Source organism: Hippoglossus stenolepis, chromosome 1 (genome assembly GCF_022539355.2).
Source record: "Hippoglossus stenolepis isolate QCI-W04-F060 chromosome 1, HSTE1.2, whole genome shotgun sequence".
NCBI lineage: Eukaryota > Metazoa > Chordata > Actinopteri > Pleuronectiformes > Pleuronectidae > Hippoglossus > Hippoglossus stenolepis.
This window is the reverse complement of record NC_061483.1, coordinates 10,712,554-10,730,493: the sequence shown is the minus strand read 5'-3', so window position 1 is coordinate 10,730,493 and position 17,940 is coordinate 10,712,554. Positions and strand designations below refer to the sequence as shown.

General features: G+C 42.4%; 1 protein-coding gene across 1 annotated transcript in view; it reads right to left on the bottom strand.

The window, feature by feature from the left end:
* The window catches only part of gpc5a (glypican 5a), a 116,666-nt gene that overhangs the window by 79,055 nt on the left and 19,671 nt on the right, over window positions 1-17,940 (bottom strand). The window contains exons 3-6 of the mRNA XM_035164984.2: window positions 9,304-9,764; window positions 8,981-9,214; window positions 8,098-8,240; window positions 7,419-7,544 (exon numbers count right to left, since the gene is read on the bottom strand). Of these exons, the coding sequence (XP_035020875.1) occupies window positions 7,419-7,544; window positions 8,098-8,240; window positions 8,981-9,214; window positions 9,304-9,764 (964 nt within the window). The remainder of the gene's footprint in view (window positions 1-7,418; window positions 7,545-8,097; window positions 8,241-8,980; window positions 9,215-9,303; window positions 9,765-17,940) is intronic.

Sequence of the window (17,940 nt, the reverse complement as noted above, 5' to 3'; positions counted from 1 at the left end):
CTCTTCCCTCTCATCTTTCTGCCCTCTCTCGCTTTCCCCAAATCAGAACGGTCCAATCAGCTCTCCCCCTCACCTCCTCTCGTCTGTCTCATTTTCGCATTTGTGAATTATTGTTTTAGATTTGAGCGTTTTTCCCCAAAGATTAAAACCTAGAATGAGTAAAAGCAAAACTTTTATGCTTAGTGGCGGGAGCCCAGGCAAGACACTAAATTACCCAGTCATTTCCCAGACAGGGAAAAAAAAGAGAGAAAAACCTCAGCTAAATTTGAATTCAACTTTATGAACTGTTGCCTCGGAGATCGCAGGGGGTTCTACACCACATTTATTTCAAGTTGTTTTTTCGCATGTGATGGAAGGAAACAACTCTTTTACTTTCTCGCATGAGAGTGACTAAGAGGACAGCTATGCATAATATATTTGACAGTGCATGTTTAAAAGGTTATTCCTTCCCATTTGAAATTAGGTCAGTTCATCACTGCAAACCAACGCAGGAGGAGGTGGTGAGATGTTCCTCCGTGTATCTGTTTATCATTTGAATTTTGTTTTCTGTCTGTCACTGTCAGGAACGACATGGACAGGAAGCACCGCTCCACAGCATAGATCATCAAAACTGATGCAGAGGAGCAATCTGGTGTGTGTGTGTGTGTGTGTGTGTCTGCGTGTGCAGCTGTGTGTTTAAAACCCAAAGATAAGAGCTCCACCTGCTGGTCATAGAGCCAACAGCAGAACTATTGGGATTCAGGACCACAATGACCACAGTGATTTTTACTGAACGTAACAGCAGGTTTATCAATGGATCAAGGGTCTGTCGCAAAATGTGAGCAGAGCAAAGACAACAGCTGTGATGTTTATCTGAGGCTGCACATCTGGATATACTATGTTTACGAGTTTGAAATAAAAGTAATTATTCTAACATCTGTATTTTGGAGTCCCACAAATTCCTCTGCCGTATTTGTAAAAAAAAATAAAATAACAAACCAGATTTTTCCCAGACATTAAAGAAATAACATTTCCTTTGGGGTTTGCACGTTTGACAAAAGTCACAAAATGCAGAAATGCTCAAAAAGCCTTACTTTCTGATAAGCGGCTTTAAATGTTTCATGGGCTACGCATCAACTATTATACTGTTGATAAGACCCCAACTTTAACTTATATGAACACGATGATATATTAAAAACAACTCTTATTAACTTGTTAAGGACCAGATGTGAAGTGCGGCTCTGCACGGTGGAGCACACAGTCCAAAGACATGCAGATTCATTGGAGACTAAGATGACAGTAGGTGTGAATGTGAGTTTCAACAGTTGTTTGTCTCTTTACATGCAACAATCCTCAACAGTCTCCTTATGAAACCATGTTTAAATTCACGGTTTCATAGTCATCATGCTCATAAATGGTTTGTATTTATAATTAAACACTCAAACAAATGCAGATAAAAACATAAGCTCCTTGGTGAAGGCAACAATTGTTATACAAGTAGGGAAAGAAGAACCAAGCTGGTGAGACAAAGACATATTTTTTTTTATCCGTCAAAGAGGAGCGGGGCCTCCAGTGCCCAGGGCAGAACATTAGGGTTAACATACATGCTATGATTACCAACCAGGGGGTCGAGACCCCTGCAAAGAGTTGCAAGGTTTATCTCAGCGGTCATGAGATGATTAAAAGCAAAATGAGAGCAGAAAAATTAATTTCTGTGACATGAATACATAAGACTTTGCTTTAATCTTATTTGTGCGTGCGTGCGTATGACCATCTATCAATGAATAATTTAAACTCCACATAAATCCATCCAGGATTGCGAAGTGCTGACAACTGTAGGAGACACATGCAACCTGTGATGAGAGGCCAGGAGCCGAAAAGGTCAGGAGGCAGAGCGATATATTTTATTATTCAACACACGCTCTCCCCCGGTGGGAACATCGTGTGGATTTCACAGTGAGGCGCAGACAACCCTCAAATGACGAAGCATGTTCCCGGTGCGGGCCGGGTTAACCTAAGCTCTTGATGCAGCTTCACTGGATTCCTATTAGCAGAGCTTAAATGCTGTCATTTCAGTTAAGCCAAGGCTGAGTTTCTTGTCTAGTGGGGGTGGGGATGGGAGTGAAAATTAGGCAAGTGACTAAAAAGGCAAATGACGACGCGCTCGTGCGAGGAACGGAGCTGAATGGAACAGAGAAGCATAAACCTGCTATTACAGAATCAACGCCTTCCGCTGTTAAACCGGCCACACACTGTGAAGAGGTCTGCTCTATGACTGCGAGACTCTTATTACCATGTGATTAACCTCTTCGGGATTAATCGGGCAGCAAAAGACACGGGAAAGGTCAAAGGTCAGTGCTCAGACACCCACTCCGGCGAGAAGGGCGGCCTATTAAATGAAAGGCCACACTCGAATCTGCCCGCCTGTCTTCGAGCATCTTTTTCGATACAAACTGCGGCGTTGTCCTGCAGTGCTCATCCCTCCCAGTTAAAATCCGCCGGCACGCAAGGTCAGTTGCCTTATTATCGTAAAAATAAAAAAAACCTGTTGTACTCAATTAGAAAAAGGCACTTTGAAAATATAAACACACCGCCAAACACCTGGTGTGTGTTGGCAGGCGTGAGACAGAGCGCAGGTGGGGGATGAATTAAAGCGAGTCTGCACTGGAGGAGGTGATCATGAATAAAACATCACACTCGCACTTGTTGAGGCTGTAGCTTTTAGCACTGCTATAACTCCTGGTTGTTTTCTCCCATTGGCAGAGAGAGTGTCAAAAAGATATCATAATATACATCCAAAATAGATTTGGTACCTGCACAAGTTCACACGCAGTTTTTTTTTTTTTCAGAAAAGGTGTCAAACTGAATTAGCAACATGGGAATGGGAGGAATTAGGATCCCTGTGGTGTTATCACATGACATTTAGTCTTTGTCAGTCAGTTACGACAGAGACACAAAGATAAACTGAGAGCAGGAGCCAGTGCGATTTTCAAGCTTTATCCAAGTCAGTGTGTGTGTGTGTGTGTGTGTGTGTGTGTGTGTGTGTGTGTGTGTGTGTGTGTGTGTGTGTGTGTGTGTGTGTGTGTGTGTGTGTGTGTGTGTGTGTGTGTGTGTGTGTGTGTTTATAGAGAGGGGTGGCAGCTCATGGCAACCTGCCATTCCCTCAGTGTGCATGTATCCATGACGGATGAAGGAAGCATGTGGGAATGTTTTGACCTTTTCTGCCCAGACGAGGACGGTGAAGAGAACACCACCGTCACCTCCACAGTTTGAGGGATGTTTCACTCTTTGTTGTCCAGGGACATAAATCACATGAACTCTTTCATCAGTCTTACCCTGTGACAAACGAAAGAGCGTAACAACCCCTAACACCTTTATACCAGTACTGGGGCAGGGTTTGGATAATCATTCTTCAATTCTAGAACACTTCTACTCCTGAGTTCATACCCATAAAACCTTTTTTACAATGCCCTTTGGAATTTAAAGCAGCTATAATCAATACGTTTTACATTAACAAGGATCACATGACTTCTGTTATGTAAAACAGAGCACCACAGAGAAATATCACCCACCTCCACCTCTCTTCTCAGTTCTACAGAGATTTTTTAAGCGTCTTTTGGCTTCTTTTGTTTTATGGCACGAAGCGATCTTGGTTCACGCTCGCAGCTCTAATCCATGTCGCAGCAGGCAGCTGTTTTCAACACAACGATCTCTAAGAATCTGCTTTTCACAAGCAGCTCAGCACCACACAGCTGCAGGACAGGCTGGTGAGCACAGTCGAGCAATTAGCTAAAGAGACGGCTATTTTTCTCAGGGGTTTGTGGAGACCATAACAAAGGTAAAATAAACGTTCTACTTTTTGTAGGAATATAGAAAAGGAGGTGGTCTGATAACCTCAATGATCTATTTGTCTTAAAGCAAGAAAGTGAAAAAAAAACATGGATCCATCGCTGAATCCAAAGTGTCTCCATCACGTGCATCAACGGGACTTTGCTGTAGGTGTGAACGCACTCAGGTCCTGATTCAATCACACCAAACCACATCTTTATACAGTGTGAATGCTAATGCATCCTGGGCCACATATGAAGGACCTCCTACTCAGCTGACGACCTCTGACCCGCTGCAGTTTCACTACGAATCAAACATATTTTTCCCCTTCTTGATTTTTTTGATGACCACCGCCACAGTATCAACACTGATCACCACATAATCATCGATACTTTCCTTAAATGGGTCGAATCTTAATTCCGACTCTCCTGACTGGTCTCTCTACCTCTCTTTCACTCACTTGTGCCGACATCGACACACTTGAGTACTCTGACTGGGTAAAAACGTACGTACTTACTCAGAAATTACGTACGCGTTTGTTTGTATAGAACGGGGAGGTGATTTATTTACAGTCTATGATTTGCACCGAAATGTGATGGGTTCTTTTCAGCCCCAGGCCTCACCCCCTAATTAAGTTTATTGGAAATTGGTTTTAGGGTTAACAATGAAACCACCAATAAACAGACTTCTCAAGTCTAAATTGTTGTCTCTGGCAAGCAGACACACAAGGCCACTGCTGAAATAAAGATTCTGAAATACCAAAACTCTAAAATTGGTATTAAATTAAATCCGTAGGAAAAAAAACAATTGATTAAATAGTGGACAAGACTATAAATGTTACGAGGCCTTCAATGACAAGTTTTGGTACATTTTTCTTTTTTCTCTCTGCATTATTTTACATTCTTGCTGCGAGCACCTTAATAGCCTCCACATTGTGGGATTATTTCAGGTAAAATTATACGTCACAATGAAAAGAAAGCTGTGTTAATAAACCAGAATACAAATCAGAAAATGTCATATTCAATCTTTTTTTCCTCTTACAATATGAGTGTATAAGTGAAGGACAAATCAGGAGACAGAGAAAAACAAACAGGAAGGAAGAATGTGGTTACCAATTCCCCCCTGAAGCGAGACTCCATCATGTATAATCACATAGACATTGAGATGAAAGCAGCTTGTGTTCTTCCTCTATGATCTTATCTGATTGTTCTTTATCTTTTTGTTTACCAGGGACCCAGATCAGGACGTGCATAAAATCTCCTTAAAATCTGAGGCTCCCGTGTCATGTTTTGTTTTTTGTGCTCTTCCTTTTTCTATTTTTATTAAATTAAGCAAAGCTCTGGTGCAACTCATCGCATCTTTAAGACCATATAACAATGCCAGCATGCAAAGGGCTGTTATAAAAAGGCATCTGCACACACTAAAATCTACGGTTTCACACGCACGGAAACACTCACGGAGCAACTGAACCAATCGTTTAAGGTTTCTGAGGCCTCAATAAGCTTCTGTAAATCAGCCGCCGTCCGGCAGCCAGTTTTATTCCCCTCTCTCTCAGTGGATGTTGGGTTATGACCCATATGCTGGAGGTTATTTATTGCTTTGGTCTCAGCTTGTGTTGACTCCCAGCCACTCATCTATGGTTCTGGGCAAATAGGAAACAGCACAGGGTTGTAGATCTGCTAAGACGCGGGGACTTGGTTCAATTTTCTCCTTAAAGCCTCGTCTTTGTTAGCGTCTCTCGATTCTATAATTTTTTGGTAATGACCGAATCAAAATGAAAATCTGCGAGCGAGGGAACGAGTCTCCATCAATAAGTGTTTGTGTGAATGAGGAGAGGATTGGAGGGTTAAAGAGCTAAGGCTAATGGGAGAGATGACGGACAGCCTGCAGCCGGCCGCCCTGCCGCTTTTAAGAAACAAGTCTGTTCTCGGGGATCACTGCCTCTTTTTAACAGAAAATCGAGGTGCGATGTTGGGAAAATAACAAAAGATGAAAAGAGTAAGTGGTTAATCTCAGAGTGAAACTTAATCTTGATGGTGTGTCTCCATAGTAAGGTCACTTTTGATGAGCAACACGCAAACCACACATTCTTAACGAGTCGGCGAATCTGTGCGGTTGCTACGATGGTTGTGAAGGACCTTCCTCTACTTTTTGCCCGCCTTCTTCCTCACCTACGCGCCGCAGCTGTGAAACAATCTCAACAAGGCTGTCATCCTTTACAATGGACTGTCAAACCTGAACCGGCAACTCCAACCTCGCCGGCAGTTTGAAATATGGGCTCACCTGCCGTTTCTGCAGCGCTGACAGCAGATGACAGTTAAGAGGAACAACCACAAACAGAGGATATATGAGGGGGTCCTTGAGTGATGACAGCACGGGTAAGATCTAGAGCGGTGATGTAATGGAGACAAGGCTGCTGACTGATACCATGAAAGAGGCCAGTTTGTCTGCTCGAGTTCACAACCATTCATATCCGAGATCTATGTCTGTGGGCAGCTAATAGATTAATTCTACATTGGTGTCACTTTGTCCACGGGGGCAGTATATATGAAGGTGTGTGTGTGTGTGTGTGTGTGTGTGTGTGTGTGTCTTAGATGGAGGTCAGATGGTGGACAAGCAGCCTACTGAAGCTATGATCACACGTTGGGACAGCAGCTGAAAAACCTTTTGACCTCAAGCTAAATAATATGTCACAGTAAGGGCTGCATATGTGAACAGGTAGACCTGTTTATTAGTAGTAGTATTAGTAGTAGTAGTAATAGCAGAAGTATTACTAGTGCAGTCTCTGTTCTAAACCTGGTGATGCTGGTTGCAGTTTTCTTCCTGAAACTGTAAAAGTTACCTGTGGTAACTGAGCGCCACTTCCTGAACAATAACCATCCAAAGTGTGAAGCCGATAAGATGAACGGTTCTCGACTATGTGAGCCAAAGACAGACAGATTTCTGGAATTACTAGATAGGTGACATATTTAGATATTAGTTCAGCCAATGATGTGTTTCCACCTCTATTAGCTATCTATGCTGTTTGTTTACCTGGCTCCAGCTCCCCAATGACTCTTAAAAGGATAAGAAGAATAGATAATGGTTGGATGAAATTTAAGAACCTCTTCGGAAATCTGGTGAGCCGTGTTTTTTTTCCTCAGAACGACTCCTTGGTTAACAATTCTTAAAATGTAATCCAAGTCACTTAATGAAATATTCAGAATATACAAATATTTCTCTGACTCAATTATTTCTCACTCTACGTGCATGAGAAGCTTCAGGTTCTCACACCACACTTGTGAAAAGCGGAGTATAAAAACCAAAGCTGGCCTCCATTCTGGTTGTGATATCACTGTATCCTGCTGGTACCCACTGTACGTGTTAAACTGGGATTCAAGGTGAGCACAGAAAAACGTCCACTTCAGGAGACGAGTGTGAAAACAAACGCTGCACGTACAAGAGGGACTTATGTGACTTATGTGCGATTTTGAACCAGTGTTTGGCTCCAGCACCAGAATCAACACAGCAGATGAGGAGATGATGCTGTTCACTCCTCCGGTAGTTAAAGTGTCATGGTGGCGTCTTCCCACCTTATCAATCATCTGTATTATTGACTTGTTAAAACAAACCTTTTTACGATGTCGGTTCCATTCCAGCAGGACTGCCCGTCTCCAAACACCAGCTCACTCACACACAGCTGATCTGCCAGGCCGCCATAGTACGTACGATAGTGACGCATGCTGCTCAGAAAGTCCCTGAAAACGAAGCCACATTGTTTATTCATTATTATTTGTAACTATTTTCTTTTGGTTGGTTTTATCTTTTTTGTAACGTTTATTTTTTGGGGATTTGTTCTCTAATGTGTGAATGCTTCCTATTGTTTGCCTTTACTTTTTCAATGTTGAACTTAAAAAAAAACTAATAATGTATGTTATAATTATTAATCATTGTATTAATTGTAGGTTTAAAATAATAAAATGGCATTTGGCACCTTTCACCAAATATAACATTGTTTGTTATACAAGAGTGGAAATGCTCCACTGATCCAATCAGAGAAGGTAACAGGAGACCACGCCTACTGCAGTGGCAGCATCACTGGTGAAGAAACTGCTACGCCAGGCTTATACATAATGATGGAGTAGACCACTGCATTAAAGAAAGGCTTAACTCAGCAAAGAATACTTTAAGTACATTTAAAATCTAGTACTTACTTAGAAAAGTTAATGTGGTACTTTAACTGAAGTTGATTTTGTCTATTCATTTGTGCTTTTGTAAAATGTTTTGAGTACTTCCTCCATCACGTCTTACCTTCTCCTGACAGCGAGCGAGTCTCCAAGCGGTCTAACAGGAGCTTTGAGAGCGATGGAGTCTGTGCTGCTGCTGCTGCTGCTGAGCTGGATGCTGACTAACTGTGTTGGCTTCCTGCTCGGCGTGCCACACAGTTTGTGCACCTATTACCCAGAGAGACAGACACAAATTTAGCTCGGAACCCTGCGGGGAGGAAACAGGCATTTTGAACTTTGCAAATCTCGTTAAACCGTGCTGGTGCGGGACAAATGGCCCTTATTTTAGCTGAGGGAAAGACAGATGTTCATGAAAGGGCCATTAGTGCAGCCATGCCCATCATCCCTTGTTTCTGAATGTGCAACCTCTCAGGCAGCAGCCACACCAGGCGACCACTAGATGGAGCTGTGGTGTCTCAAAAGGTACAATGAAGCTGGAGCAGTTCAGGTGCAAATCCAGAGGTATTCATTTCACAAAATATAAGATCAGCACGGACTAATAAAGACTTTGCAGTTCAGCTTATAAGGAGGGTGATGATGATGGATATGTATGTCCTGGTTTGGGTAAACGTCTAAGCCTGATGAATAAGCTGTTGACACTCTGGATTTATCCTGCTCTGTCTGGAGGTTTAAATACTAAGTTCCTGACCGCCTCAGAGTTGCCCACACGCAGGTCTTAATGGAAAGTTTAAGCCTGCTCTGATGTGTGTGCTGTTTGCCATTTCAAGCTATTTATCTTCGCTCTCCACACCACATATCTGACGTGGAGCTAGAAACATGAATAGCAGCGTAGTTCCATACAAAAATTACTCCAGGACTTAAATGAAATGCTATCCCTCGCCCATTCTTCTATTTATCCGTAAGATTGATCCCCCTACAGTTTCAAGTCTCCTCAAAGATGATCTGACCTGTGCCAAGAGGCGGGGTCCACTTTTCTGAGCATGCCCGACAGCGTCACGAAGCAGCGCGTGAACTCCCAGAAGCACTTGCTCTAAGTCCTGAGGTCCTTGCATTCGCGCCGACAGGCCCTCCAGCGAGCGGACGAACTCCCTCCAGTGGGCGTCGATCTCGGCCATGCTCGCCAAACAGCCCCGCATCACGTTGAGGCAGTAACCCATGCAGGGCTTCGACTGGGTTAAGCCCTGTGGAACATTATAACATTGGGATCAGTGATTCTGGGGCAGACTTTCATTAACTCAGATAAACTCATCCCAGAGACGAGCATCCGTACCTGGCAGTGAGGACAGTAGTGCATCTTCAGCAGGGCCCGTCTGCACTCGCGGCTCAGCTGCAAGTGGTCTGTGGTGTTGATGACCTCGATGCCGAGGTGCAGCGCCTGAAGAAGGAGCTTCCCGGAGACCCCAGAGCGAGCGATCTGATCTGCCAGGAGGCCGGGCGCCCCACCAAACGGTCTCACGTCGCGTCTCGACGACCTCACGCACTCAGCGTAGCCTGGTGATATTTCGCCAGGACCTGGGTTGATGAGGTGATTGTAGACAACAGGGAAGAGAGCGTCGAAGAACCTCTGCACCAACTCATCAACGCTGAGCTCGGACCCCAGCAGGAAGAGACTGATGTCGGTGAAGAGTTCTCGCACAGGGCCCGCAGCCTGATCGGCCATGCTGTGGTGTAACCCCTGAAGGACGGCGTTGGTGTGATTCTCGGCGTGTCTCATCAGAAGCTCAAAGGTCTCTGTGGGAAACAGCGGGAGAACGAGAGACAAAGAAAGAAAGACAAAAGATTAAAGAGGGACTTCAGCTCAATTCTACACATTTTCTTTATCTGGCTTTAGTTGTCCTTGTTGCATGTTGAGAGTCAGAGAGAAGAGAAGAAGAGAGAAGAAGAGAGAAGGTCCTAGTAGAAGCCACAGTTTCCTGTTTAGCAAGTTGTTTTTCAAAAAACAAATAGAAAATAAGAGGAGACGTGTCTTAACAAGTGAAGTGGATGACACACAGAGGAGGATGGAGGAGAAATATGAACAAAGGCAGAGGTTAAGAGATTGAAATGAGGGAGGAGAAAGGTTAATAGAGATTTAAGGATGGATAATGGGAACTTCAAAAATTAATTCCTGTGGGAATAAGCAATTATTATAATGTCCATACATTTGCATACAGCACACATTATAAAATCATGCATACATGAAAGAGTCCATTTTAATATGTCTTCACCATCCTCATCACAGCGGTGAGCACAGTGCTGTTAGAAATATCTACAATAGCTTCAATTGCATGTATTTTATTCTGTGTGTATATGTTTGGGGAAGTGTTTGGATTGTGCAACATTACAGTGTCGAAAAATCACATATCATTCTAACCACACTTTATTACCTCTGTCATGGAAATCATGTTTTCGCCTGCATTTGTTTGTCTGTCTGTAGTTAACAGGATTACACAAAACCTTCTGGACAAGTTACCATGAAACTAGGTGGAAGGATGTGGTATGGGTGAGGAAGTAACATTTTACATGTTGGTGCAAATCTTTGCATGTATTTAACTTTCTTTAACATTGCGAGACAGGTTATTTTTCTACATTGTCATTTGGTGCACATCCAACTAAAAATCCAGATGTAGTGATATTAAATGTAGTATCATAAGGGGACGATAGAAACATCATTGCCTTTTTTTTTTATATTGGCCTATATTGGGAATCGGGACCCAAATATTTGTATCTGTCAGGGCTCAATTCTGGAATATTCATAATAATATCGGAATTAACAAACACATCAAGAAGCAAGATGAGCCATTTAAAAGATATTTCAAAATAACTTGTGTTTCAGCTCCAGGTTTTGCATTTTTGACGACAGGGTAGAATCACAATATCATAACACTACACATCCCCTGCTCCCTGAAACAAGACACCAGAAAATGATAAGTAAGCTCTACATGCTTCTTTTTCCAGATAGGAAGGAAAAACCTCAGCACAATAGAAAATGTTCCAGCAGAGCAGCGAGCTTGTCTTTATCCCTTTGTCTCACTTCTTTTTTTCCAGTTTTTGTCTCAGCTAATACCTGAGCCATGGCCATTCTCACATCATGTGCTCGTCATGAGGTGTGAGAGGCAGTGGTCAGGGTGAGGGCCTGGAGCTGCCCGGGGGGGCTGAGAGTCTGAGGAGCTGGGCTTGTGACGGGTGGGAGGGGGTAGGTAACCAGTGTGATGAGGGCTTAGACCGTCAAGTGCCGTACAATATGCACCGACACGGAAAGACTGACCGAACGCCCCCCGGAGAGGGAGTTTGCGAGGGAGGGGGGGCAGAGAGGGGTCTGACATGCCCACAGGCAGCGTTAAACACTGAGACACAAGAAACTGAATCTGATCACAGGTTTTCTGAGATCTTGCACGAGTGCGATGGGTCTAACAAGATCTGAGACCTATAAGATGTGTGCTCGTGTGAAGCTCCTCTGGTCAAAGAGCAGCACGGAAAAACAGAGGGAACTTGTAAAGAATGCAGACGACAGGTGGGACAGATGTGAAAATGCAGTGAAGAAGCTGAACGTGTAAATGACAGAGAGAAAGAAGGAAGGTGTTCAGACGGGCAGAGATACAGGGAGAAAAGAAAATTGTGCTCGTGGAGTACAGTTAACAATTACTGCAGCCCTGGGGAGCATGAAGCAGAGACGGCCGACTTATGAGGAGTCCCACAGGGATTACAGCACGTGCTTCAGGGGAGGTTCACCGCATTAGATTGTGGGGTTAATGAATCCCACGTCAGACCCCATAACGAAATCCTGTGCAGTAAACAGATTTGTCTCCGTTTTCTGTCCGTCTCTGCTTCCCAGGGTGTAAATCTTGTCATCAAGTTCCTCACCAGTTTTAAAAAAGTTAGAAACTTAATGAAGACGTAAATAACAATCTGATAGGTGATTTTCCCGTCTAAATAAATCTGCTGCATGACAAGAACACCCACACGGAGCTGCCCCGGCTGCGTTAATGACTTTATTTTGCACAAAAGAGGAGTGTGAAGCTGTGTGTCTCTCACTTGGAGACTCAGACCAGCGGCCAGGCCTCAGGGTGCACCTAAAGACAGAAATAACACGAGGAGAGGAAGAAAGGAAAAAGAAAAAGAGGAATGCAGCAGAGCTATAAGCAGGAAGATGAGAAGGAAGTGGATCTTTTTAGTTTTTAAGGACAGAAATATTTATCCTTAAAGTCAGCATTTTGAAAAAGTGGCAAATACATGTTTTAAAGCTGCTGTATTCAATATTATAACCGATCAAATGAGTGTGATGTACTGCAGCTCAATTTATCACCTGGTTCAAGTCGCCCTTACTGTTTAACTGAGCGTTTTAGTGTCTTTTAGCGTATTGATTTCGTTTTACAACCTTTTTTTTGGTTTGATTTATTCTCACCGCTCTCACCGGAGCAGCAGATGGCCCCAATAAACCCTCCACACTCTACCTGCTCGGCACCAAACGACAGATAAAGTTAGCAACTAGCTGACTGGGGAGACTTCACAGCGACAGATACTGGTATTTCCCTCGGGAGTTGGTGGAGACCAAAACAGAGCAAATAGGGGAGAGAATATTGGACTTTGTTCATCAGGTGACCAGAAACATGACAAATAAATGATAATGTTACTCTAGGTCTGCTGAATGTGTAAATAACAATCTGTTTGCTAATAAGCTTGTTGTGTTAACTTTGTAATAAAATACCTAAATGTGTTTATAGCTCATTTCTGCTGCACAAGTTGTCAAAACAGCAGCTGATGCCGATTTAAAGCTGAAAAACTAAAGACAGCATGATTGAACCATCCACCATGTTGATGTTCACTACAGGTTCTTGATTTCTCATATTTCTCATTCCTTGTGTTAGAAATGCCTCAGTGTACTTGTTTTGCCCGAGTGTGTGTTCCGAGTGTCAATGACCCGGCTGATAAGAGGAGAGCAGAGACGAGGCAGAGTCAGCATGACGGGAAACACCGTCCTGTCAGATTAAAGGAACTTGGTGGGTATACGTGTGTTCATGTGTGTGTTTGATGGTAGTTACACAATCTCAGATCAGATGTGTGTCTTGATTTTCTAGCAATGTGAACAGTCAATGATTTGTACACGATAAACAGGGCCCTGTGAAAACAAAATATTATACATCACCAGTCTTGTTTTGTTGTTGAGAAAGTATATATATATGTATTCTAAAGTTTCTATATTTAACACGTAGTATTTTCCAACAGCAGAACAGGACCGTGTGATGTGTTTTGCAATTATTTTTACATATTTGTTTTTTGGAGCAGTGAAAAACATTACCAGCTGTGGGGCCTGACTCGGCTTTAAAGCTGTTTTCCAGCTCTCCCACACAGTGAGAATGAGCAAAGAGCAATAAAATAACATCAACACAAGATAAAACATGACAAGACATTCTCCAAACATTAGGGTAGGAGGACAAGTATAAATGAAAGGATTCATTATTTTTGATGAATTCATCGGTGATTAATATTTAAATCTGAATATTTCATTTCAATCCATTAGAGTAAAGACGCCATTACAACGTACCACCCATCGGCCTGCTCCCTCGTCTGCCGGCACGGTAAATAAATTCCCATATATATGAACAATTAATGCTTGAAAGCTCGGGAATCGCTGGCTATTATCCAGATGTATTGGCTATTATATAAAGCCCTTTCAGTTAAATTCCTCAGCAGCTGAGCTTTTCTCCATGTCTAAAAGGCTTTTAAATTTGATCCCATTTTCTTCCTTTCACCCATAATTGCTGCATTTCTCATTTTCTTTAATGTAGGATGATCTGGTTAACTGTGACAGGGTAGCTAACCGAGTGATGAGTTGCACTTAAGGTCGGGCCTTGTGGCAATTTGCACTAAAGGGGGAAAAAAAGGGGAATTTTTTATTTCACTCCATTATAGCATCTCTCCCTCTGTGGCCCTCTGTGTCTGACTGCTTCAGGAGGGAACTGTGATGTCTGGACAGAGATATAAGACAAGTGTTACTCAGCAGGGAAACTAACCAGCCAAGGTTAAACAAGTTGGAGATGTGAGGTGATAAGAGGATGCTGGATGATGCTTTCACCACCAGAGGGTGACATTTTTTATTGTAGAAAATGTGATCAGTGTGATGCTGCAGGATGAGGAGACACTGACAGAATGTGTGTTACAGCCCGAAAAACAAAAGTGGCAGATTTAATCACATTCCCATTTACTAACCTGTCGCCTGTTTAGACTTAAATAAAGTATTTTTCATAAATTAAGCCCAAGATCCATAACATAAAAAACAGAAGCTTAAAAATAGAAAACATTAAAACAGTAAAATATGTAAAAACAATAAGGTTAACGGTTAAAGCAATATTAAAAGTACAATAAAAGAAAAAACATGGTTGGATTGATTTAAAGCAAGATCATAGAAATACGTTTTGACCAGTTTTATTTAAACATGTCAACCGACGATGCATTTCTGATGCGTGTCCAAATCTTTGGTGCATTATTACAGAAAGTGTCTTCAGTGTTTTGCATGTGGCACCTTCAGCAAACCGGCACTAAGCAACCTCAGCAAGTGGACAGGCACACAATCCAGAATGCAGCCTAAAAGATAAGATGGTGCCAGGCCGTTTTTTGGCAGAACCACTAGAAGGGCACTCGGAGAGCACATACCTCCAACCACAATATTGCATATACATGTAAAGAGATCTGATACAATTTCACCTGTTCATATATATTAGCACTCTGCACACGCTTGATTTTTTTCATACCAATTTTGATATATGAACGAAAAAAAATCCTGGATCTGCCGCTTTAATAAAATCTGTTCCTTGGCTCATATATCCCATCCCTCCACCAGGTTTGAAGTGAATCAGTTCAGTGGGTTTTATACAATCCTGCTGACAGTCAAACCAACAACGATGAAAATATAAGCTCCTTGGCAGAGGGAAAAAATACCGTCTCTCTTTGTCACCTTGTTCTATTAAAAGGTGTCAACCACAGCTCAACACCTCTGATTTACTTGTATGTCACGGGGCGTTCCGACCCCTCAGGTCATCTGCGAAATGTTTACTCAGTGAATCAAAAACCAGGCAAAGTGCAGCATCCTTTCCAACCTGAGGAACAAGCTCCCTGAACAGTGAAAACTGTAACTTCATTCAATTCAGGGCTTAAAACACTATTGTTTGCTTCAGCTCGTACAAGCTCTTTTGATCTTTAACTTTTCTCTTGTTTATGTTTTTATTGCCTTTAATTGCAATTTGAATGTGTTCTTCTTGTGTTTCCAATTATTCTATGCCTGTAAAGCACTTTTAATTGCTTTGTTTTATTGTCTTTTAAATGTACTTTTAATGTCCCCTTCGTCTGCCTAATCTTATTTATGTCTTTAATATTTTATTTTTAATCCATTTCCATGCCTTTGTAAAGCACTTTAAATTGCCTTGTGTCTCAGCTTGCCTTGCCTTACCTATAAACAGCAAAATGTAATTCAAACCACAGAGCATCGTAACAAACTATTTTTTTATATTAAGGCTGAATGTGGGAATAATTTGCTAACTCAGACTTTTCATGAGAGTTTAAACAATGAAACATGGTCATCAAATGTCTGTTTGTGCTGCAGAAGACATCTTTGTGTGTGTGTGTGTGTGTGTGTGTGTGTGTGTGTGTGTGTGTGTGTGTGTGTGTGTGTGTGTGTGTGTGTACGCATACACATGTCAATGACAAAAAAGTTCAGTCAGCTGGATGACGAATAAGATGATTTGTAATTGAAGCTCTAAACTGACAACAGATCAAAGCTCCTGGGAATGCACCCACCCACCCACACCCACACACACACACACAAAGCCTAAAACCGTATGCCTAACCTTAACCATGACCAATTTCTGCCTAATACAAACCTTAAAGGGATAGTTCACCGAAAAATGAAAATTCACCCATTATCCACTCACCACTATGCCGATGGAGGGGTGGGTGAAGTGTTTGAGTCCACAAAATACTTTTGGAGTCTCAGGGGTAAACAGTGATTCACAAGCAGTATGGAGGCATGTTGTGTTTTTTTCTCTTGTTTAATTACATCTGAAGAAGGGGTCACTTTGACTGCAACACTGTTTAAACCTGAGTATCCAAGTGTTTTGTGGACTCAAAGTATGAGTGATTTTTCATTTTTAGGTGAACCATCCCTATAACTTAATCTCTATTCACATCTTACCAGTGACCTTAAACAGGAGCTCACTGTGAGTTCTCCTGGTCCAGACAAGGTCAGTGTTTATGCTAGACAACAAAATGAACACACACACACACACACACACACACACACACACACACACACACACACACACACACACACACACACACACACACACACACACACACACACACACACACACACACACACACACACACACACACTCTAGAGAGAGACGTGGTTGATGTGCACTGTTATACGTTAGCAGATCACAGCAGTGTGTTTGTTTGAAGATTCCCATGCTTCCAGGTTGCGAGCGATCAAATGCCGCCGGCTGACCTCAGCTGAGCTGCTGAACAGCACGAAGATGTCTCTTACTAATGTGATTCATCCTCTCTGAATGGCCGCGACCACAACACAGGAGCACAGTGACATCTGATAGGCTGCAGAAAAGGCCGTTCTCCATCAAGAGAGGATGAGTCAGTGGCTCTGTGGGTTCACCTCATCCCAGAGCAGAGGACACACAATGAAAGTCAATGACTTACAGGGAGGCACAGTCAGAGGAGTCAACAGAAAACTATGTCTTAATTGTGTTGTATTAGAGGATGAAAAATGCAGCCGCACACTTTGTTGTTCCAGGATTCGGTTTTGATGACATTGTTTGTGTTAAAAAGAGAAACAGGTCTGACAGTGATGGGCTTAAAACTTCAAAAAGAGTAAAGCATCTGTCAATTCTAATCTTTCCAATTGTATATTTCCCCACTGTTGGAGGAATAAAGGATTATTTTATTTTATTCCTATAAGCAGAGCAAAGTTTTACAAAACAATTCTTAATGATTTCAAGATTATCTCCGGAAAGACTTTTGTACAACTCCCTTCAAACCGAGGGAAATGTTAATTTATTATTCATTAATTTGTGTTTTCTTTTCCTTCATATATAAAAAAAATTCTGTGCTGGTCTGTCGACACATTTTCCCAGATTTTCATCTGATCTGCTGTGCACTGACTAAATGGTTCAAGAATTTGCTTGATTAATTGGAATGAATCCATAACTGGAGGAGTATGAATTGATCAATGTTTCTATTTTCCCTAAAATGTGCACTAGATAAAAAAATGGATATGTTGGAAAATAAATCTGAAATTACAGATCACATACACTTTCACCTGATTATTACTTTTAGGGGAATGCGCACCATGAAAGAGGCGGAACCGAAATGAGAAAGTCTGGTCTCTGGAGAAATGTGTCACCAGCTTGTCCCGCCCCACCCGCTGTCACCTAGCAACAGAGCAGCAGATGGATACTACAAGAAATTTTTAATACTCGGTAGCTGTTTGGTTGAGTTGAAGCCTGATACTTACATTTAAATGTGTAGGCATACAGAGACTCGAGCCACAGGTTTGATTTGGTTGTGACTCAGCCTTTTGCTGCAAGTCTTCCCCATTCTCTCTCAGTTTCACACTTGCACTGTCCTAACAAAGGACAGTGGGCCATCAGGGCGAAGGCAAAATGCCCAAAATATATCTTTAAAAAGAAGTGTAAGCATCCGACATTTTGATTTTGTCGCTTGCTGCGACAATATTTCTTCTGTCACTGAAGTGCAATGAATCCTGGGATGAGTTGGCCCTGAGAAGGATCCACCCGTAGTTGCTCAGGGATGGAAGGTCACATTTGTCAGCCTTCGAAAAAAAAGCCTGGTCGTGCCACTGTGATACAGTCAGTCTTCAAATGCAGCCTCCGACAGATGAGGCCCCAGAACTGAGACA